The sequence below is a fragment of the Corapipo altera genome, unplaced genomic scaffold, assembly GCF_003945725.1.
Source record: "Corapipo altera isolate COAL_440 unplaced genomic scaffold, ASM394572v1 1, whole genome shotgun sequence".
In the NCBI taxonomy this organism is placed as follows: domain Eukaryota; kingdom Metazoa; phylum Chordata; class Aves; order Passeriformes; family Pipridae; genus Corapipo; species Corapipo altera.
In genome coordinates, this window is record NW_020884873.1 from 12,768,898 (window position 1) to 12,792,389 (window position 23,492).

The window sequence follows — 23,492 nt, forward strand, 5'->3', positions numbered from 1 at the left end:
ACCAGCATCCAGAGTGTGACTCTTGAATCTAGTGGGGAAAAAGCGCAGCCTCTGCTCCCAGGGATATTGTTGCTGCAAGTACTTGGGCACTGTTGTCAAGTCACTTCTTACTGTCTTTGTTATACATAGTCAAAGTTGTACTGGAAGCTTGTGTTTGGTAGCTTCTTAGCTTAGTCTCAGATTCCTTTTCAGAGCTGTTAGTAGGATGTTTGCCATCGTGCTGTAGGTCTGTCCGCTGACTTGGATTAGGGATGTAGTTGGAGCTTGGGCTGCAAGTTCAATAGTTTATGTTTATTGTTTTTGGTGTAGTGACAACTTGTGTATGAGGAAGCTCTATACATATATATGCATTTTATTTTCTGTATTGCAGGAGCTGTCTTGCTTTGTTACCCGATGTTACGAAGTGGTGGTGAATGTAGTGCATCAGTTGGCTGTTCTGTATACCAGCAACAAGTAATTATTCCCTAAAATGCTGTATTGTTGTAATTTAGCTAAATGTATAAAACATGAATGTTCTATTTAAGGCATGGTCATTTTTGGAATATTGTTGTCTAGAGATATGGATAGTGCTTTTCTGTGAAAATTTGGGCTTTGTAAACTATTATGGAAGTGGTTTTGTTCGATTTTCAGAAAAAACAGTGCTTATATATAATGAGATGCAAGAATTTTATTTTTTGTCATTTTTTGATGGGGCAATTAGTCTTTATGTTTAAGAGATATTGTTTTACTTTTTTCATCCTTACTCTGTTTGAGAGATTCTTCCCTTTGGCTGATGCAGTAGTTACCAATAGCTTCAGAAGCTTAAAAATCAGATCACTTCCACAGTCTGTTTTAAATATGTAAATATCAGTATATATTCCTCACAGAACAACCGTGGTTTTAACACCTGAAATTGAGCTTAGTTTAGCTCCTTTGAAAACTGAAGATAGTTTAGTTCTGAATAGAATTGTTGGATTAAACTTTCAGTATCACTGCAGGATTCTTGATTCCTTCCCCATCCCCCAGTAGGATAGCAGCATTCTTCTCAGTTTTATTTGTTGCTTTTATTTTTGCACAAGCTAGACTTTCTGTGTGGTGCTGGATGTGTAACTTGGACATGGCTTGATTAAATATGTGAAGTGATTTTGATTTTTGGGCCCCGAGGCTGTGTGTATCAAGGCGACTTGTCGTTAGCAGAACTGAATTGGGAATTGCTGAGACGTGTGCACTGAGTCCAGCAGGTGCTTTGAAGCAGTCACATGCTCTACATTTAAAAATACAATATTAAATCTGATGATAGCACACAGATATCACATAGCATATGCTTTCAATTGGGTTTTTAGATTCTTTTTTTCCTGAAGTTACTGTTAATGGATAAAAAATGTACCCCAAGAGAAAAAGAACACATCATGATACAGAATCGATACATATGATCTGTTCTGAGGATTAAAAAGGCATTAAAATATTTATTTTATTTATAGGAATGCACCTAAAATTATAGAGACGTCTGGAGTTCATTTTCAGGTGGGAAAAATTAGGAACTCTTTTGCTTATGTTTTATATATATATATTTTGTTAATCAGCTTTTTCTGGCCTTTATGTGGGAAGGCTGGTATCTCCATGTCTGTCATATTGTACCTTTCTTAGCTGTAAAGTGTTTGCATGCTCCCTTATTGCAATATGTGCTTCTGCACACAGACAGTTTTAAAAATCATGTCTCTGGTGTCAAAATAGATCAGTGAATTTAGTTTGCATGCAGACACCACTTTTATGTTCCTCGTGTCACTACAAGACATACAAAATCTTTAAGCTACTAAACCGTGAGATCTCCTGTTTAACTCTCTAACTGATGTCTTGTTGGCTGAAAATATATTGAAAGGAACTGAAATTTTGTATGCCACATATGACTGCAATAAACTTTTTAATAACTACAGTCCTTTTCCTTCCCTTTTTTTTTTCTTCACAAACAGGCAATGTATGAGCATCTAGGAGAGTTGCTCACAGTCTTGATCACTCTGGATGAAATAATTGACAATCATGCCACACTGAAAGATCACTGGACCATGTATAAGAGGTGTGTCTCATGTGAAAAACACTCCCACAACATACAAGATGAAAGCATGTGCATCTGTGTGGGAGTGTCAGTGTGGGAACATGGATTTTGGTAGTCTCAAGAGTTTTCCAGAAGTCTCAGTGCAAATGCCTCAGTGCAGAGCAGGGCTGAGCTCCCACAGTGTCCTTCTAACAGCGTGAGTAGGTTTTTAAAGTGCTGAGTGTTACATTTTCAATACAAGGTAAACATCTTGGCAAACAGAGTAATGGTTGGTGGGGTTTAAAGTATATTCAGTAAGAAATTTAGTTGTGTACAGAACTGATCTAGGACTACCCCTGTCTATACTGATCATGGGAATGGGCATGGAGATTTAAGAAAGAATACTATCTTAAATAAAAACTGAAGAGTGAACAATTATAAAAGTAGCTAAATTAGTGGAATAATAACTCTTTCCTTGAAAATCTAAATTCAATGTGAGTTACTCAATTGCAAATTGATTCTACAGACCTAGTACTTTTTGTGGGGTTTTTGATTTTTGGTGTTTTTTTTTAAATTTTGGAGTTGCTGCTAAGAGCAGGTATGGGCAATCAAAATCTATTATCAAAATAGTGCAGGATATGATAAAACTGTGAGTGTGTTTTAATTGTCTTGTATGTATGTGTTCCACACCTATTCCTTACAGGCTGCTAAAATCTGTCCATCACAACCCTTCCAAGTTTGGGATTCAAGAAGATAAACTGAAGCCATTTGAAAAACTACTGTTAAAACTGGAATGCCAGTTACTTGAAGGAATGATATTTCAGGTAATGAAATTAATGTTCCCTAGTATGATAGGGAAAACAAATGTGAAAGCAACACTCTTTTTAGAATGGTTTGCTTGTTTGTATTTTGGTATTGTTCCAGTTATGTGAATTTGGCTCTTGCATGGGAGGAAAAAAAAGGCTCTATTGTAGCATCCTTCCTTGCTCTTCTCATGTGCTTGAACTGTGCCAAGCTTTGAATGGTAGCAGTAAGTGCTAACTGTTTTGCCAAATTAGGGAAACACAGACAACTTGGCGTTAGGGCTGTGTATTATCAGGAAGTCTGGTTTTGTCCACGTAATAGTGAGCAGGCTTACATAGCCTAGGTGCACTTCATTTTAGCTGCAAATTAATTAGTCTCCTCAGTAACATTTAAAATATATTAAGTGTGAGATCTCATTCCTAGCTTATGAGGCAGGTCATTGGGAACCACTTCAGTGGTACACCCCTGAGACATGCAAGTGCACAGGTGGGTGAGAAGGATTAGTACATTTTCAGTACAGTTAACTTAAATGTGTTCATACAAGAAGCCATCTTTTTTTAGAAAGGCATGTATTTGAGACATTGAAATTGGATGTTGTGGCAGAGTGGGCAGAGGATAATGTTGCTGAATTTGGTCAAAGCAGAGTTAGTTGTTTCCTTCTTGCAGGTTACAATGGTATAGAGAAGAAGGGTTCTGTAAAAGCCTTTAAAAGGGAAATTGTAGGTAAATAATTAAGCACAGTTGGCTTATTCTTTCAAAGGACATTGCTGCCAGAGATCCATTTTTCATCTTAGATTTCCCTAATGTTGCATTAGTGCAAAGACTTCATTATGTGTTTGAGACATCAGTAGGATTGGACCGGTATTCACTCAGGAAGTTTCCCCTACTGAGCTGCGAATGCCTCTTCTCAACAAAAATACATTAAAATTATGTTTAAATGCAGTTCCACTAAAGACTTCTCTAATATCCTTAGAAAGTATGAAATGTGTTTCTATTTTTTGATTACTGTGTGGGTTTTGGTACTTTTTTAAACCACCAGCAGTAGTGTGTGATTTTATGCTACAGGGTCATAAACCATATCCTACAATTAACTTACATGATAATCTTGTTTAGTTAAAGGGTAGTTATAGTGTAATAATAAAAATATGCATCTAGTTTCTTAGCACTAGCACATCAAATGATTTCTTTAAAAATGCTCCTTAAAGGAGACAGGAAACAAATAAAATGGGGTTTTGAATGTCGGTCATAAGAGGTTTTTTAGTATTTTCTGTTATTATACTAAAAAATGTAAGCATAGTTAAAAATCTGTATGCTGTAGAAGTTTGACTTACTTCAGTTTAGTTTTAAATCAGTGAGCTCTTCTCTTGAAGACCAGTACTCTTTTGAGGTCCAGAATTCATGGCCTTATCATTATGCTTTTTTCCCCCTTTTTGCTCAGGCCTGTATAGAGCAACAGTTTGATTCCTTAAATGGTGGAGTGTCGGTGTCGAAGAACAGCGCATTTGCTGAAGAATTCGCTCATACTCTTCGCACAGCTTTTGCAAATGTTGAAGCCAAACTTGGTAATGCAAACTCACACTTTTCCTGCCAGCTTAGTTGTTTCTAAAATTGTTTACATTGTTTGACTGGGAGTAAACTTAACCAAAGCTGTGTTCCTGCAGGTGAACCTTCAGAAATCGACCAGAGAGATAAATATGTGGGCATCTGTGGCCTCTTTGTGCTGCATTTTCAGATTTTTCGGACTGTAGACAAGAAATTTTACAAGTCATTGTTGGATGTCTGTAAAAAGGTGAATGCTTTATTCTTTTGTCAATAATTAAGAGGGGAAATAAATCTTCAGTCACGAAGGAGATACTTTTCTTAGATGCATAGCACAGCACAGACTTGGGAAAAGAAAGAACACGCAATTTACAAAAAATATGTCAGAAAGCAGAACTGAGAATTTCCTACTTTTTATAACTCTCTACCATTTTCTTCTAAAGATGGTCTAAAACTTGGGTACTCACATAGCAGCAAGGTAAAATAACTTGAAATTACCATTAAAATGTTTCTTCTCAAGATTAATGTGGCACTGAGGACAAAAAACTGTTTGAGTTATGAGTACTCTGGTGCTGAATAAATGCTGTGGGTTTTGACCTTGGCTATGAACATGTCTTTTGGAAGACCTCTAAGTCCAAAGGTGGTTGGGGCTTTTTCATATTGGATGGTATTACAAAATTATTAAATTCTCTAATACTGTTTAGAATCTCTAATACTGTTTAGAGTGGTAATAACTTTGCCTGTAGTGTCCTTAGTGGACTTCTAGGGAAGAAACTTTTTTTTAACATGAATGTAATACTTTGTAAAAACCAGTTATGTGGACAAAAACTGTGTTTTGACTTAAAAGAGGCATAAGAAACATGCATGGTGGCATAGTATTTGTTGTAGTTAATTATGTTTATTGCTACTTGATAGTATTTCCCCCCCCCTTTTTTTTTTCTTTACAGGTACCAGCCATTACATTAACAGGTAACATTATCTGGTTTGCTGACAACTTTCTGATTCAGAAGATACCAGCTGCTGCCAAACTTGTGGACAAGAAAAGTATTCATTCAGTAAAAACGCAAAGGGAGAACTTTCTGCAGCAGAGGGCACAGTCACTTACCAAGTATGCTTCCTAAATACTGCTGCATGATGCTGTTTGGCAAAGAGGTTATAAACCATGGGTTTCTGGGTTTCTTCATTCAGTGTACTAGCCTGTTGTATATTGTTGCTTAGTGGTGTTAATCACCTGTTCCACTTCACTGCAGCGATGTGTGCTTGTGTTAATGTTGCTGCAAAAAGTTTTGGTCAAAACTAAGCTGCTTTTCATGTCATGCTTTCAGAAAAATGTGTATTATGACACCAAAATAACAATGTTCCTGCAAGTTCTAAATATTTCTTTCAGTTACTTCTATTTCCATACTTTCAAGTTCCTTCTTATTTTAAACTAGTGTCTAGTAACCCAAGCTGCTCTGTTTTCTATTAGGGCTCTCTGCTTTCTATGTGTTTATGGAGGTAAGTTGCTAGTAGGCTTATAATCAAGTTTTTCTCTGCTTGGTGATGATACTTTCTTTGCAAGCATTTCTTTCTTTGTGACTGTTTTTATTGCTTTTTTAATGGTCTTTGAAATTATCTGTATTTGAAAAAAGCATCTCTTGTTTTGTGCTCTGCATGTAGTTTGCAACTCACTTCCTTTTCTTCTAAAATATGCTTAAAGATAAGATGAATTTTTTTTAGTTGTTAAGAACAAGTGTACTGCATAGGAAGATAACAGGGCTAAGGTTTTTGTTTCTGTTTCAGACCAAAACAAAAAGGTGGAAACTGGGTTCTGTGGAATAGGAGTAAAAACTTAGATTTTTTTATGTTGTCTTCCAACCCTATAAGCAAGCTGGCAGAACTGAGTTGGAGGGGAGGAGGGAAGGGGGAAAAGCAACTCCGTGCCAACATGATCCTCTGACAGATTATTTTCTCTACTTCCCTGTTTCTGACAGATTATTTTCTCTACTTCCCTGTTTTTTTTCAATCCACCTCTTCCTGGTTTACATCCTGCAACCACAGAAAGATTCAAGAGCTGTGACTGAGTCTTTCTTAGGCTTTAATTCCTGGATGGGGCATAATTGCACTGCTGCTTTGCTTCTGGTCTTGGGCAGCGGTACTTAAGATTAAAAAAAGGTTGAAAAAAAAATCTATGTATTCACAGACATTTCGTAGAATCAGAGAATCATTTAGCTTGGAAAAGATCTCTAAGATAATCAAGTCCAACTGTTAACCCAATTACTGCTGAGCCATTACTGCTAAACCATGTCCCCAGGCACCACATCTGCGTGGCTTTTAAACACCTACAGAGATAGTGATTCAACCCTTTCCTTAGACAGCCTATTCCAGTGCTTGTCAACCCTTCAGGTGAAGAAATTTTCCTAATATCCAATCTAAACCTCACCTGGCACAACTTGAGGCCATTTCCTTGTCTTGTCACTTGGGAGAAGAGGCTGACTGTCACCTTGCTTAAATCTCCTTTCAGGCAGTTGTAGAGAGCAGTGATGTCTTCCCTGAGCCTCTTTTTCTGCAGGCTGAACAACCCCAGCTTCCTCGTAGGACTTGTGCTCTAGACCTTTCACAGGCTTTGTTGCCTTACTTTGTATGCACAATTTTGAGGATATTGTAATAAAATCCAGATTTTCCTTCTGCTGATTTGAATAGTGCAAGTAATGTTTTCTTGCTTTTTTACAGATCCTTGCACTGCTTTTGATAATTGCACTATTGCCTTAAATCTGAGTCCTCTTTAAAGTGTAACTTTTGGTAACAGAATCAGTGATCTGAATATATTCCTGCTACAAGTGCTGCAATAAGTTGTATTGCAGTGTTGCAATTCGATAGCGTGGAATAAAGAGTTTTATAAAAGTGAACTCTATTTGAACATTTAATTACTACTAGTGTAATTCAAGCAGATAAATTTCTGTAGAATTTTGTTACTTAAGAGCAGTCTAGTCTGACATTGATGTAATGACAAGTTATACTTTTGTATGTGTGTGTATATAATACAATAGAAATTCAAACTTGGATAAAAAAACTTATACCCAGTGTTGGACTTTTTTGTGTAGTCTTTAAAAGCATTTTCTAACAGTTTTATTTCCTGTTTTAATTTAAGGAAGTGTAGTATATGTACTACTAAGAGGGCCATTTGTTCTCTTGAAAGACAGATGATTTTTGACTCATTTTACAGATATAATTGGCAGACTAATCCTTACCTATAGAGAATCAAAAAGTAAATGAGTATGTGGTTCTGATACTTTTGGGAATGGTGAGTTGCTATTTTGGGGACTGAAGAGTTAAGACGTTTCCCTTGCAAGAATTTTAAGTTTTGGAAAGAGAAAAGAAAGTCTTCACACTGTTCTTATTTGAGGCGAGCAACATTCTTTGTTTCCTTCCCCAGAGATATGCAGTCATATTATGTTTTTGTGAGCTCGTGGATGACAAAAATGGAATCTATCTTGTCAAAGGAGCAACGCATGACAAAGTTTTCTGAAGATCTTTCTAACCGCTGCAATGTCTTCATCCAGGTGTGCAGTCTTTTAATGTGATGATGCAGCAAACTGATGTTTTGGTGCAAGTTGTTGAACATAAAAGGAAATCAGCAGGAGTTCTGTGATCATCAGTGTATAATTTACAGTGTGGGAATTCTTATAAAACTTTTAATGCCCAGTAGATACTCTTTAAGGAATTCTGTATAAAAGGCCTTTCCATAAAGGATGTAGGGAAAGGGAATCTGACTAAATACTCGATGGCTAAAATTTTGGATTTTTCTCTTGACTTAGGAAATCAAGAAAGCTTCATTTGCTCTGTAGTAAAGGTTTTGGGTTTCTTTACTTTTGAGTCAAGAGGTACTTAAGTTGGACTGAACCAGTGCTTAATTTAGTTTTATTTAGGACAATACGTACTCCCAGTAAAGGTTTTGTGTTTCATTGTGCTTTGCCTACTGATGGTTCTTTGCAAGAGACAGCTGGTTTTCTTTTGACCAGACTACTAACAGCATGTAGTCTTAATGTAAGATGCATCTTATTTCTGAATGTATTTTTTGCCAGCTTTATATGTGTCTGTCTACCTGACAGAAAATCAATGAGGTGTGTGAAAGAAGCGTGATCTTGAATCTTCCGTAACTGAGAACACACATGTGCTAGGATCTGTGGTTTTTACACTGAAATTACTTGCAGTGGACTTAGAATTTTGTTCCATACTGAATTGAGTTTCCTGCAGTGCTTGCAGACTTTTCCTGATCTTTTTTATTACTACTGTTTTTACTTTGCAATAAGTTCAATAATGTTTTTGTCATGGTTTATGTAACTGACATTGTATTTAAAAGCTTAACATATATTCATGTGGAAATAGTTGGTTTCTTTATTGTGGGATGGACATTTCTATTTCAAAAGTGTAAAACTGTGTAAATACTGTCTGTGTATTTATTCCACGGAATCTGGAAGGTTTAGATTGCTTTAGTGATAGGATGTTTTTTGGGGGGATGGGAATTGTTTGGTGGGTTGGTTTATAGTAGGTCTGAAATTATTACACCTTTGAGGCTCTGTGATTAATTCACTAACCTATGTTTAATTTGAATGACTTTAGAATCAGATGATCTACTGAGTCATAGGCAGTTCATATGTCTGCTATTGAAAGGGTCTTATTCAGCTTTGGGATCTCAGGTTTGCTTAATACAGTGGAGTGGTAGATTCTCTAATGTGCAGAGGCAAAAGTTGTCTGTTATGCTGTCTGTCAGAGAGGACTTATTTGATTGACAATGTTGTGGAAATATTATTTTTCTCTTTTCTCCCCTTGTATTCATTTTGTTTTTAGGGTTTTCTTTATGCATACAGTCTTAGCACCATCGTTAAAACTACAATGAACCTTTACATGTCAATGCAAAAACCTATGACGAAAACCTCAGTGAAAGCCCTGTGCAGACTTGTGGAACTTCTGAAGGTAGGTCACTGGATGAAAACTATTTCATGTAGGAGATTACAATGAACATTGATCACACATCCCATATGAAAAAAAAATTGGGAGGGGCACAAAACTGGACCCAGCATTCCAGATGTGTTGAATAGAGGCGAAGGGTCATCTCCCTCCTCGACCTGTCAGCAAAGCGTTGTCTAATGCAGTCAAAACTACCATTAACCTTCTTTGTGGCAAGGGCATGTTGCTGCCTCACAGTCAACTTGGTGTCCACCAGGACACTCAGGTTCTTTTCTGCTGAACTGCTCACCAGTTGGGTGACTCCTTAGATCAGTCCTGAAACTTTTTTATACTCCTGAGCAGTTTGATTTTTCTCAGTTTCTAAGGGTTAATTGCAACAGCTACTAACTGTACATTACAAAGTGGAAAGAGTCTGTATTTGCTGGATTAGTCACCCAGCATAAAGCCAGATTCTAAAAGCAACCATTTCAGTAACTACATGAACTATTGTGTTTTGGGATTGACTTCAGGCAATAGAACACATGTTTTACCGAAGAAGTATGGTTGTGGCAGACTCTGTGACACATATCACTCAGCATCTGCAGTATCAGGCTCTTCACTCTATTTCTGTAGCCAAGGTATGTAATCCAAGTTCTAATAATTAGTCCTCCTAACTAAGTACTTTAAAAAATATTAGTTTTAAATTAAAGTATTTTTCTTATTTTTTCAAGATCTGTAGTAATTCTCTATTATAGTTCACAGATATATAAGCTTTCCAGAAGTTCAGAGCTGTATCCTGGAAAACTGTACAGCATAGGTGGTTATCTATTTTTTGACCAAGAATGGTTCCCCTCTTACTCTAAACTGCTGCATCTCTTGTCATCTTCCTCTTGTGTTCTTTTTGTTTTTTATTTCTAGTGATTTTCACAAACTGACCTTTGCTTACTTCTTTTCTGATGCACACTCATAAACCAATCTGTTGCAGGTCTAAGCAAACAGGCTGTTATTTAAATCTTTGTCTGCTTGGCAAAGTAGCAGTTCGTGATGGCTTACAGGAGTCTAGTGTGGACATATAGTCACTATTTCACTGTGGGATAAAATGGCTTCCTTTGCTTATCATCTTGAATTCCAGAATTCAGGGCAAATAGGAAAATGAGATTTTTAGTATTCCTGTTCTGATGTATTACTGATTGTTTTTATTCTTTCATCACATTCAGTAGCAGAATTACAAAGGATGTATACTATTGTTATTGTTGCAGCTATAGAATTTCCCATTTATTGGGCTGTAATCTCAATTTATATATCTGGTTTCTCTGTATTTTTTTAGGGTAACAAAAAAAATAGTTGTACTTCTAAAAAAAATATATACTTAACAGGAGTAGCATTAACTGAAGAAATTCTAGGCTTCAAAGCTACTAAGAAAAACTATATCTTCAAACAGTTCACATATGTGTGGATAACTTTCATAACCTTTTCAAATTATATCTGTAATTACAATTATTTCTAAATGCATAGAAATATGCTAAGACTGGAGTATTGAAGGATACTAAAGAGAACTCATAGGTGACCAATTCTTGATGTTTTGACTACTTATCAGAAAATATGTAAAAGGTAGTTGTTGGTATAAAAGAATCCATCAGTAGTACTCTTTATCTGCTCCATTTTGTTTCTAAGTGGTGTAAGGTCTAAGGTATATAGCAGGTAAGGTTGGGAGCTTCATGTTGAATACACTTAGAATTGAAAGATGTTTTCTTTAACTCTTTCATGAAAGTGTACCTCTTCTGAGTTACACTGCTACTCACAAATACATCTGTGACTTCAACTTCTTAGCAGAAGACTTGGTTCCCTTCATTTGTTCATGCAAATATGGTCACCTAATCTTTCTGGTAAATTAAAATTTGTAGAAAATTGCAAGCTGTAGTTATTACCATGTTTGTACACCTTGTGGCTTTTCAACTGCAAGCTGGATTTTGTTACCAACAACAGAGAGTTGCTGACTAAAAATTTAAATTACATGTTCCTTAGAACTAAAATTGTCATGCAACTTGCACAGTGTTTGTACACTGTAGGACCTATGTTCATGTTGAACTGCACATATTCCAACTGTATAGGTAGGCAATATTGCTGAACTGATGGACTGAGTGAATCTGGATTCAGTGAGCTCTGTTCACAAAACATAATTTGTTTGCAGAAATAATTTATGACAAGTCCACAAGCTTTGGAAATAAGTAGTAAGCTGTTACTTTTGGGCTTAGGTAACTTTTCTCTGAATTTCTTTGTCTTTTTGTCATCAAGAAAAGAGTAATTTCTGATAAAAAGTACAGTGAGCAGCGCCTGGATGTCCTCTCTGCTTTGGTGTTGGCTGAGAATACCCTCAATGGGCCAAGTACAAAACAGAGGCGACTGATTGTTTCCCTTGCACTAAGTGTGGGAACACAGATGGTAAGTGCCATGGTTGTTCCAGCCCTTTACTTGTTTGTTGTAGTGTCTTATAAAGAAATGTAATCTCGTGATCTTGTGTTTATTTTTTATTTTACCTTTTTTTCCCCTTCATTTCCACAGAAAACCTTTAAAGATGAAGAACTCATTCCCCTCCAGTTAGTTCTGAAAAAACTAGACTTGATCAGTGAACTTACAGAGCGGTAAGCAGTGGCATGTAGTGTATAGAAGGCACTGTAGTGTCTCTGGGGGAGCTGTATCTTCACTGTGTGAATGGCAAAATCTGGTCACTGCATGCTGGTGGTGATTTTTGCATGTTTTGTAGACCCAGGGATGGACAGAAAAAAGTTTCAGAGTTAACACTGAAGCTCTGGTGTTTGGGCAAGTCATATTTTACCTAACTGTTGCCCATTAGGTAATTTACTTCTGTCATTGTTCAGAAATTTTGTCACTTCCTTGGACGACTCGGCTTTATGATAAGCTGACGTCTTCCTCCTAACTCAAACCCAAAATTTGTGAGTTAGTACCAGTCTGTTTGGGAGATGTGACACCATGTTTTACTGCTGCTGTAGTTTCAGTGGACACTCAAGTTACATAATGTTGACCATTTGAAAGCCAGGTGGATATCTGGATTCCATGCATATTTTATGGAGAGAGACAAACGTCTTCGGTGGATGACTCATCAGTTAAATTTCTGGCATAAGTGTTCACAGGTTGTATCAGGAGAGACCTGTTACTCCTTTGACTTACAGGAGAAACCAACAAGATACATTTGACCTCTAGGTTACTAATAGCATGTAATAAGAAAATAGTTATTTAGGATTTTGCTGCATGAGGCTGAGTGAACCTTTTTTCTAAAGCAGGTAGCTTTTATTTATAAATAGGCTAGTGGGAAACAAGAAATAAAAAGTTCTTTAATAAAGAACTTTCTTTTGGGGGAAAACTCATCTGGAACATTAACTGTGTAAAACTTCGACATGAAAAGCAGTCATCTTTAGTTTAAACACACTAAAATAAGTATTGCTGTGTTAGAAGAATGGTTTCTTCCAATTCTGTGTCTAATAAGTAATCTTATATTCTAGCGTTCGAGCACAATGCGACTGTTGTTTCTTATACTGGCATCGAGCAGTCTTTCCAATCTATTTAGATGATGTGTATGAGAATGCAGTTGATTCTGCTAGACTACATGTAAGTAATAATGTTAGTTTAACAAGCCACTGTTGTGGGAGAGATTCACATGAAGAGACGGTAAAGCTTAGACTAAAGTTCTTAAAGGAAAAACTCAAAAAAAAAAAAAAAAGGTAAAAACCAGGCTGCTCCCAAGGCAAACATTTCTTCTCGGAGGTTATAATAGCAATCTTTGTTCTAAATCTAAATATGTCTGTTAGATTGCTCTAAAAATCGTGGGTTGCTATTATTAACTCTGGGTCCCTGTGTGTCTGTCTGTCTTTGTTTCCCTCTCTTCATTCATTCTGATTTGAAATGAACACTCTTTGCCAGACTTGAACACTAAAAGCCTTTGTTCCTCATTGTGGTTACATATTTCTAAAGCACATATCACTATGTTCAGTGATTCTGTGTAGGATAGTTGTCCTGTAGCTTTTTCCACCCCTCATCTCTCCTCCCCTCATTGAAATATTATCTGTTTGCTACAGAAATTAATTATGCTTTAGCTTGATAATCCTGATAAAAATCAATCATCTGTTCCAGAGTTGTACATGCCATGGTCAGTTACAGTACTTAAATGAATATAGTGCAAATAATTTCTGGTGAAATAGCTAAAAAATATGATCTTCCAGTCAGCAAATCAATGGCAACTAAATACTTCAGATGTACAATTAAGGACAGGAAACTTTAGTAGGGTTTATAAAGTCCATTTTTAATAAAAATAGGGAGACTAGTGGTTTTGATTTTTGTTAGCTTTGAATATTATTTGAGATGCTGGTGACATGTCTGTTAAGCATAATATTTTTTTTCAGTATATGTTTAGTGCACTACGGGACTGTGTACCTGCTATGATGCATGCAAGACACCTGGAATCTTACGAGGTGCTTCTGGAATGCTATGACAAAGAAATCATGGAAGTGCTCAATGAGGTAATTTGCTGTGATTGGAAACTAAAGACACCACTAAGCTTGGAATATCTTTACAGGCTGGCATCTACTATACCAAACCTGATATGATCAATAAAAATAGCACAGAGAACTTTGAGATTGATGTGAAGTATTTTAATAAATAAGAAAGTGTTCAGTTTGACTTATGATTTTGGTTATTTAAGACCTGTTGTTAATGGTATCTGTTGGCTGGGAACATGAAAATAATGCTCCCTAAATTACATAAGTTAGCAAAACCTCAGTTACAGATTTGACTGTGCAGACAGAGGAGTGCTTTTTGTCAGATTAACTTCTGCTTGAATGAATGCCTAAGATAAGTGCTACTGTTTTTAGTATGCATGGCTTTTAGTAGTGAATGGTCTACAAATGTAGATGGCCTCTTGAGTGAATTATTATCTAGAATTATGAAGAAGGTTTGACAGAAAGAAAATGCAAATTTGCATTTCCTTCATCCTGGTTTTTAACCTTTGAACCACTGTTTTTATTTGACTATTTCAAAACCAAACATTACATATTCTTCAGACATTCAGGCCAAATTGCTTATTGCAAGACTTTTCCTCACTGAATTAGGTCTTACTATTTAGATAGACAGCCCTCAACCTAGTTCCCCTTAAGATGAGAAGTGAGAATAATTAAGTTTAAATTTCATTAAACTCCTACATGGAAATTTTAGTCATGCAAAATATGGCACTAGGTAGTTAAACCTTTGCCTTTTCTGAGCTGTATAGCTTTTTCTTGCTATAGTGTACTAGAACAAGAACACAGGCAATAAATATCCTTCTGGCTCCCAAGTGTTGATTCGCTTGGACTTGTGTGGCTCTGCCAAGGCAAAGCTGTCGTCAGTAGTTTAGTCAGTCCATGTATCTGTGGAGAGAAATTTTGATTCTGCTAACAGAGCATTTTAAGTGGATACTGAACATGACTTTTTTTGGTTTTGTTTTGTGGTTTGTGTTTGTTTTCTTTTTTCCTAACTTTCCTTAATAGCACTTGCTGGACAAATTGTGTAAAGAGATAGAAAAGGACCTACGCTTATCAGTTCATACACACCTAAAACTGGATGACAGAAACCCCTTCAGAGTTGGTATGAAGGATCTAGCTCACTTCTTCTTTCTGAACCCCATACGTTTTTTCAATCGATTCATTGACATAAAAGGTGAGGAGTTACAAGTTTTCTTCTATTATTTTCATCTCTATTATTCTTTGGCTTAGTATACCTCTTCACTTTTTTCCACACTTCCCTAAGTAAATAGGTGGTATTATTTTCGTTCATCCTTCTATGTGTTTACAGCATATGTAACCCACTATTTGGACAAGACCTTCTACAACTTAACGACTGTAGCTCTTCATGACTGGGCCACCTACAGTGAAATGAGAAACCTGGCAACACAGCGCTATGGTTTAAGTATGACTGAGGCACATCTTCCCAGCCAGACTCTGGAACAGGTACAGTGCCCACAGGGTATAATTTGTTCCATTCCACTGTCACATTAGCTAGCTGTTCAAAGGACTGATTGAAATTAAAGTACCCAAGAATAGAGAACTGTTTGGGAAAAGTGACCTTTAGTTTCTGGTTGACTTGTGAGACAGGATCTTTACCTACTTTAGGAGATCACACCAATATCAGCAAATTTCATGTTGGACTTGTATGATTCATTTTTTTAACATAAGACTAATGAAATGAGTCAAGTATGCAAAGTCAGAGAATGTTTTCTTGAAGATTCAGTGTCAGCAATTTGACAAGCAACTGTCACGAGTCTGGAATGACCTTTGCATGGTGTGTCTTTTCCTTGGTTTACTGCTTGCTTCTCAGCAGATTTGCCTTAGTGATCATCAAGAGAAACTGTTTCACAGGCTGGACATTGAGGACTTTGGGACACTTGTGCTTAGACTAATAGGAGAGTGACTTACAGCCTCCTCAAAACTGCTAAACGTGGTTACATACCCACTGAACAAAAATTAAGAGATTCTTCATTTTGCAAAGGAAAACGTTGCTTCCTAAAACATCTTTAAGTAACAACAAAAACCAGTATTTTTGCACCTTAGTGATTAGACATGTTCTTGAGGAGTTTTATCATAGTAATTCTCAATAAATAATGTTGTTTCAGGGTCTAGATGTTTTGGAAATCATGAGAAATATTCATGTTTTTGTATCCCGCTACCTCTACAATCTGAATAATCAGGTAAGGTATATCCCATCCTTTTCCTGGCATTTGGCTCCAGTTTGAGGGGGTTGAGAAATGTAGAGTAGTATACATGTAAGGAAAACCTAGGCTGAATATACATAGTGACAAGCTGTAAAATGGCTACTGCTGCTCTAGAAAAATGGCTTTGGGGATGCAGTAACTTGGTCTTGGGGAATGTTGTGTAAGCATATTTTGGATATGGTGTGCCAGTAGGATCACTCCATGTCAATTTTCCAGTGAATCTACAAGGCAGCAAGGATAATTGACTGCTCTGTGAGGACATACATACTAAATATGTGATTTTTGAACTTGTAAAACGGGTATCTGAAAATGTGTTATTGGAGAGATGAAGCAATGAATGACATGGAGAACATCTACAGGGAACAAACCTGTGGGGTTTCTCACAGTGTGAGAATGAGGGACCCACCACAAAAATGAGCAGCTTTCTTAAAGAAAAGGAAGTACTTTTTCTCAGAGCACAAAGTTCAGTAGTGGAACTCGTTGCCATGGTAAATAGTGGGGCCAAAAGTACAAACAGGTACCAAAAGAGTTTAGACTGCTTAATGTCGGATATAGTCTCAATAAATATGGGAGTCTGAGTGGAACATCTACCTTGGAATTGTTGAGTCACAGCTCTGTAAAAATTGGAAGAACCTACCAGATAAAGTTTGTGCATGCTGCATTTCTTTGGTTCTTTCCCTAATCACCAGTTATCAGCTGCTTTCAGAAACAGAATATGTGCTACTTAGATTGGTAATATATCACAGAACCAGTTTTGAGTAATTAACTTTCTTTTTCCCTCTGTGCCTCCCAGATCTTCATTGAAAGAACAAGTAATAACAAACACTTGAACACCATCAATATCCGGCACATTGCTAATTCAATTCGAACTCACGGAACAGGAATCATGAACACAACAGTGAGTATCTTTTGCACTGTTGTTGGATTATTTTTTTTAATTGTGCATGAAAGCCTCCAAAATCCTGCATCTCCTAATAGTTTGTCATTGTTCAGTTTTAATAATGTGATAAACTCCATACAGTGCCAAAGATATTTTCAAGTTGATGCTTTCCAGTCTGCTGCTTAACTTTTACCTCTTTGCTGGTTTTTTTTCTTCTATTCTTCTGGCCCTATCAAAAAAAAAAAGAACCTTGCTGAAATAGTGAACCCACTCTCAAGTCATTACTTTCAAAGTGGAAATTATTAGAAAAATAAGGTTTTAATGTTTTTTTGCACTATTCTTCTGAGAGTGGGGGCTTCAGTTTCTCAAGTGCTTTTACATTTCCTGGTACTAGATTTATTCACTTCTAATTGTGAGTAAGCTTATTTATGCAGATAGAGAACTATTGAAATACGTAGGATAGAAATGTACTTCTGCCTTATGGGCAAGTGTTTTAGAAAACTTTGAGGAAGTGAAAAAGGTGTGTCAGGAGGTTATGCAGATTCTGTGACTTGACTGAAGAAGTTGAGCGTGTCTGCCCATTTCAACTTGAAATGTTTGTGTTGCTTCAAAAGGGCAGTTACAGGATATTCCAGACAAACTAATGGTTATGTAGGGTATGTCATCGACTGAAATAGTGAACTTGTCCCTTGATCTCTCTACCTTTCCTGAAAGAGAGTAGGCCTTCCAGGAGAATGGTTTTCTTTATTCTTTTAAACCCGCGAAATTAAAAAAATACGCTGAGAACTTATAGTACAAGTTACTCAGGCATCTTCTGAAAAAAGGCTGTTAGGTGTGTTTGTTACTTTGCTAACTTTCTTGATATGACTGGTTTTTTTCTTTTTGTCTTCTAGGTAAATTTCACTTACCAGTTTTTGAGGAAAAAGTTTTATATTTTTAGCCAGTTCATGTATGATGAACATATCAAATCCAGACTTATCAAAGACATCAGATTCTTCAGGGAAGTCAAGGATCAAAATGATCACAAGGTATTGTAGTTTTTGAACGCTTGAGAGTAACTTGGCTATAAGAAGTGCTACTTTTATGTGACTGAAGGTGCACCAAACCATAACACTCCTATTATTTGTGTATCTCCATACAAAGTGACATCTTTTGTCCTAGCAAAATGCAGTGTTACAAATGTCTGTATTCAGGATGGTTTCATTCTGTCTGCTCTGTAAACGTGAGGCTGGCTAAAATCATTCTCGGAGTGACCTGAAAAGGATGATTTGATGGGGTAGTAGTTTATTGGAGGTTCTAAATTTCTGGTACAAAACATGCTTAATAGTTGTCAGTTTTGAATAATAAGCTTATTCAAATTGAATCTAAAATGGTGTGAACGTGTAGTACTCATTCCAATACGTTAGGATTTGGGGATGAGGGTCCTATTTTTCCCTGCTAGAAAATAGATTTCTGAAAAATTTGAAGCCTATGTATTTAGTAAAATGGACTGCTGGCTTCTTTGGATGTCATGTGCTTATTTCTCTTAGGAATACTTTCTTGTTCTCAGTAACACTTATATTTTACTTCTCAACTTGCAGAAATGACTTAGCCAAATGACTTTTGTCATGTGATACAGACAAACAGGTGTATAATTTATTAAAAAAATGAAGCTGTAGATGTGAAGTAAGACTACATTGCAAATAGAATTGTATTGATATGATGAATACTTTTTTTCCTAATGATAAGTAATTATTCTTACAAATGATTCTAAAATATTTTTCTAGTATCCCTTTGAAAGAGCAGATAAATTCAACCGTGGCATCAGAAAACTTGGAATAACCCCGGATGGCCAGAGCTATCTTGACCAGTTCAGGCAACTCATAAGTCAAATTGGTATGAAATGCTATCTAAGATGTTACAAATGTTATTAAGTGAAAGAGATCTTCATGGCCTAGTAGCTGAACTTTTAGCTCAGGCTAAACCTACATTTAATTTCAGTCAGATGGAAAGTAGTTCACTTGTAGCCCATGCTAAATAAATGCTCTCACCTAATTACACAGTAATGTCATTTGCATGTCTCAATCCAAAATATACTTACAGCTTGCAAACATTCCTCTTCCCTTTTCAGCTCTTTTCTTTATGTTAATGGAACTGACTTTTATCCATATGGAGTGCATTTGCTAGTAAAAAACATAAAACTGTTAAGTTCATGTACTTAAAAAATTGGCCATATACCCAGCTAAAGTATTAGATTAATTTACATTTCAGAGCTTATAGGAGCTGTGAAAACTGTGTGTGTGTATTTAAGTCATTTCAAATTGCTTCTTTGTTTTTTCTTGTTTTTAAAGGCAATGCTATGGGTTATGTACGAATGATAAGATCTGGTGGACTTCACTGCTGTAGTAGTGCAATTAGGTACTTCCACAAATACTTCATTTTTCTGTTTACTCCTCCTCATTCCTTTGCTCCCTATTCTTGTTGGTATTCCCTAGATTCTTATCCATCCCCAATAAATTTTGAAAAGGTCTATTTGAAAGGTCTATTTTGAAAAGGCCTTCATTCAAGAGGAATTATCGGACAGTGCTGGAATTCAGAACTGTAAAATCATTGCCATAAACTACTAAAAATAAAAGAAATTCTATGGAAGAACCCTGGAAAAAAGTTAATAGAATGTACACATAAGACATTAGTCTTTAAGTCAGTAATTTCTGATGTTAATCACTTCAAGGGCGTATTAAGGAAAAATAATACAAGCCTTGAGGAACTTGGAAAAACTATGTCTTTTTTCTGTATAGATATTGTCTGTGCTTATAGAAGGTTATCAAAACATAGTGACTTTTACATAGTAAGAAATAGGTTTTTTGCAAATTAATATTAAACTTAGTTACTAAGAGCATCAAAAGATACAGAGGAGATGGTAGTCCAGTAAAAGGAGAAGTACAAATAATGGTGTGTATGTGTTTAGAAGTGAGGCTAATAGTGCCTGGATGAAAATGGTATGGCAGATATGATATAACTTGAAGTAAGTAGTTCAAGCCAAGAAGATTAAATTAATTGAATTATAAATTAGGGGTAGATACTTCAGTGAACATAGACAGTTGAGCATAATCTTAACAAAGTAAGTTTTCAGGTTTGTTCCTGATCTGGAGGATATTGTTAACTTTGAAGAGCTGGTGAAAGAAGAAGGACTCTCAGAAGAAACACGAAAAGCAGCAAGGTACACTGACATCATACCTTTGAGGTCTGGGGCAGGGATGGGATGAGAGAATTTTAACCTTCTGTTTATAAATGCAGGTATTATGTATGTGTGTTAAAAGTTCAGCTGCCTTTATGCAAAAATATTTGCTTCAAAGCAGAGAAAACAGAAGGAGTTGTTTTGAAAATATGAAGTGGGACTGGAACTAACAGACTGTTAGAGCCTGGTGTCCTGATGAAATCCTTGTTGTTAAAGGCTAACAAACTTTCTTCACCACGTGTCTGATTTCTGCTTTTTGAATGCGTGGGGCCTCAGGTAGAAAAAATGCAAATATTCTATTCATAGAGCTTTCTTGAGGAAATTAAATCAAGAAACATGATTCAAATTGGCTGTGGAGGAAGGGTACTCTTTTCCAAATACTGGACTGCGGGTGTAGCAAAGGGTGAAGAGAGGGCTGTTATCCCAAGAAGTGAGTAAGCAGAGAAACTTCTAGCAGAAACCAGGTAACACATTGCTTACCCTCTGCAGGCAGTTGGACTCTGTGCTCAGTGACCTCACACGTAACTTTGCAGAAGGAACAGAGTACTTCAAAATGCTTGTGGATGTATTTGCTCCGGAATTCCGCAGTCCAAAGAACATGCATTTGCGGAACTTCTACATAATTGTTCCCCCACTGGTGAGTATTTGCACTGTACCAGGACTTATTTTAAAGAAATTTATCAGATCAGGTTTGTGTTTAAATATTTTGTATTAGACTGTTGACTATCATATTCTACATTATTGTTTTGAGCGTGGTGTTGTTGATAGTTGTCCAAAGCAATGTTTTTCTTTATTTACCTCAATTCACATACTAGCACTAAAAAGGTGCTTGTAGAAAAGCTACTTCTCCCTGAATGAAATTTGGAGAAGCCAAGTGAGTTTAAAACCATGTTATTCTTGTGTCTGCTCTTTCTGCATCCCATTGGGTATCTTTAGGCTCTTTTAGTGTCATGTTCTAATGCAGTAAAATTGGGGCCTTCTCTGTTGCAGTTGGACCCGCTTTTGCTAATAAGCTTTGCTTAGAAAGAGATCAACTAAATGGAGGTGATGGACACTTGAGTCCAGCATTCTGAGCATTTGGAAGAGTTCAGTTTAAAGGCCAAAATGATCTAGACAGATTGATATGTAACATCCCATTTTAGAAACTAATTCAGTAGTGTCGATGAGCCATAAACTTAAGACTGTGAGAGGACAGGTATGTCATGGTCATAGAAGTGAGGAAAAATAAAGGCTCATGACAAATACTTTTGTTCTTTTTCCTTTTCTTCTGAGGAATTTTTTGTGATAAATACAGTTTCAGGAATATACCATCCATTTTAGTTTTGAAAAGGCATTTCAGTGTAGTTAAACTTGAAACTGTCATAGGTTTTCAGGAAGTTAATTTACTCACATTTCCATGTCTCAAGAGTAGTTATTGCATATTCAAACAGATACCAATCACTGGATCTATTGTACAACATCGTTGTAAATTTAAGACTGTTGGAATATTTCTACTGTTTTCTAAACAAAGTGAAATAGCAGCAGTAGCTTTGAAAGACTATTTTATTTTAAGCTTTCCAGGAACCTGGGCTATTTTAATTATCCTTTACTTGTTCATATGTTTACCTCTAGTAATCATCAAGAGAATATGAAGTAACAGAATCTGAAAAGAACAGTGAACATAAATATCTACCTTTTTTTTTTTTACTTACACATATGCAAATGTTTTCCAAAGCTTTACTTACTTTCTTCCAAAAAAAAAAAAAATCTAGAAAAAGGACAAGTTTTAGTACAAAAATGCATAGGGATGGGCCACACAATTAGCACAGCTTTGGGCATGCAATTATATTCATAGGTAGCACCATGTGTGTGAATGTCTTGTGAAATTTGTGAGTCTCTCTTTGTGATTCCAAGACAGCTTTTCACTCTTTCAGACCGTCAATTTTGTAGAGCATTCAATCAGTTGCAAGGAGAAATTGAATAAGAAGAACAAAAGTGGAGCAGCTTTCACTGATGATGGGTTTGCCATGGGTAAGTTGCAGCACACTCAGTAGCCTTTAGTAAGCCAACATAATGGATATTTGCAAGAAAAGATTTGTTTATACTTTGTCTGTTCCCATAATTAAAAATTCCGTCATTTAAATTTTATTTGTCTTGGCTTCAGCACAGTGAATTTGAGGGTTATGGTTGTGTTCAGAAACTCCTGAGCATGGAATAGCTGTGTATGGAAGCAGACAGTTTTATCATATATTGGTGTTTCCAAATTTCTGTGGATCTCAGCCAGATGAGAAGGAATGCAAGTATTTGGAGTTGTGAGGTGTTAGAAAACTGAAGCTTGTTCCTTAGTGTGATTATTTTTTTTTCCCTGATCTGATAAATTTAATTGTAAATTAACTGCAATTTAAATTATATTTGTGGGGGAATTATCAGCTTGGGCTGATCCATAAAAGATGTTCACAAAATGTTTTGCAAATTGCATGTTGACTTTGGTACGTGGTTTGTTAATGACTAGGTGTGGCTTACATTCTGAAGCTTTTGGATCAATACCAGGAGTTTGATTCTCTGCACTGGTTCCAGTCTGTTAGAGAAAAGTATGTGAAGGAAATAAGAGCAGTAGCTAAACAACAGAACGTGCAGTCCACTAATCAAGATGAAAAACTACTACAAACTATGAACCTTACCCACAAGCGACTGGAAGTTTGTTTACAGGTACAGCATTGGCCTAGTTCTCTATTCTGTTCTTTATTGACTTCAGCACTTGTTCATCACAAATCAGGTATCTGTTTTCTGACAGATCTTATAGAGAACAAAAACCAAAGCATTGTCTACAGCAACAGTGCAAAACGAATATAAACACTTGAGATGTGTGGTCCAAAGGAGAAGTCGTCAGTGTTTGTGATATTTGAGTGGAGCGGGAAGACCTAGTTGAATGGAATTCTTTGTCCCATGGAGTTTGAAATCTAATGCAGCTAAATTCTAAATTAGCTTAAATAGGAGAGAATAACTTTTTGGTTAAATTTTGTGTAAAAAGATTTTACATAACACTGTGAACCCTCAGAGTTGCCTGTGTGTTAAGCTTGAGCTGCTAAGTTGAATGATGCATTAGCTGTCAACTGGAGGAAAGATCCATTTGAATTTTGAAGCATTGCTGCTCTGTGGTGTGGTGCTTTCTCTGTCTTGATTTGAGAAGGCTATGGGATAAATCTGTAGTTGGCTATTTATACAGCCCATGGTTACATTCTGTCTGTTGTTGAAGTAGATAAAGCCCTGTATGTTCTCATGATTCCCAGGAGTGTGCACTGTGTTTGGTCCTCTGTGTTAAGAAAACTCATCACTGAACCTTGTTCAAAAACTGATCAAGATCACAGTGATGCTG

General features: G+C 36.3%; 1 protein-coding gene across 6 annotated transcripts in view; it reads left to right on the plus strand.

Annotated features, from left to right (window-relative positions):
* Positions 1 to 23,492, plus strand: part of WASHC4 (WASH complex subunit 4) — a 42,170-nt gene that overhangs the window by 10,569 nt on the left and 8,109 nt on the right. For all 6 annotated transcript variants that reach the window (XM_027655330.1, XM_027655338.1, XM_027655317.1 and 3 more), the window contains 25 exons: positions 371 to 453; positions 1,461 to 1,503; positions 1,950 to 2,053; positions 2,715 to 2,835; positions 4,254 to 4,377; positions 4,477 to 4,604; positions 5,302 to 5,462; positions 7,770 to 7,896; positions 9,185 to 9,310; positions 9,814 to 9,921; positions 11,579 to 11,725; positions 11,846 to 11,925; positions 12,805 to 12,910; positions 13,702 to 13,818; positions 14,821 to 14,989; positions 15,125 to 15,279; positions 15,942 to 16,016; positions 16,834 to 16,938; positions 17,814 to 17,948; positions 18,687 to 18,795; positions 19,251 to 19,317; positions 20,033 to 20,119; positions 20,627 to 20,774; positions 22,051 to 22,147; positions 22,629 to 22,825. In XM_027655330.1, the coding sequence (XP_027511131.1) occupies positions 371 to 453; positions 1,461 to 1,503; positions 1,950 to 2,053; positions 2,715 to 2,835; positions 4,254 to 4,377; positions 4,477 to 4,604; positions 5,302 to 5,462; positions 7,770 to 7,896; positions 9,185 to 9,310; positions 9,814 to 9,921; positions 11,579 to 11,725; positions 11,846 to 11,925; positions 12,805 to 12,910; positions 13,702 to 13,818; positions 14,821 to 14,989; positions 15,125 to 15,279; positions 15,942 to 16,016; positions 16,834 to 16,938; positions 17,814 to 17,948; positions 18,687 to 18,795; positions 19,251 to 19,317; positions 20,033 to 20,119; positions 20,627 to 20,774; positions 22,051 to 22,147; positions 22,629 to 22,825 (2,919 nt within the window). The remainder of the gene's footprint in view (positions 1 to 370; positions 454 to 1,460; positions 1,504 to 1,949; positions 2,054 to 2,714; positions 2,836 to 4,253; positions 4,378 to 4,476; positions 4,605 to 5,301; positions 5,463 to 7,769; positions 7,897 to 9,184; positions 9,311 to 9,813; positions 9,922 to 11,578; positions 11,726 to 11,845; positions 11,926 to 12,804; positions 12,911 to 13,701; positions 13,819 to 14,820; positions 14,990 to 15,124; positions 15,280 to 15,941; positions 16,017 to 16,833; positions 16,939 to 17,813; positions 17,949 to 18,686; positions 18,796 to 19,250; positions 19,318 to 20,032; positions 20,120 to 20,626; positions 20,775 to 22,050; positions 22,148 to 22,628; positions 22,826 to 23,492) is intronic.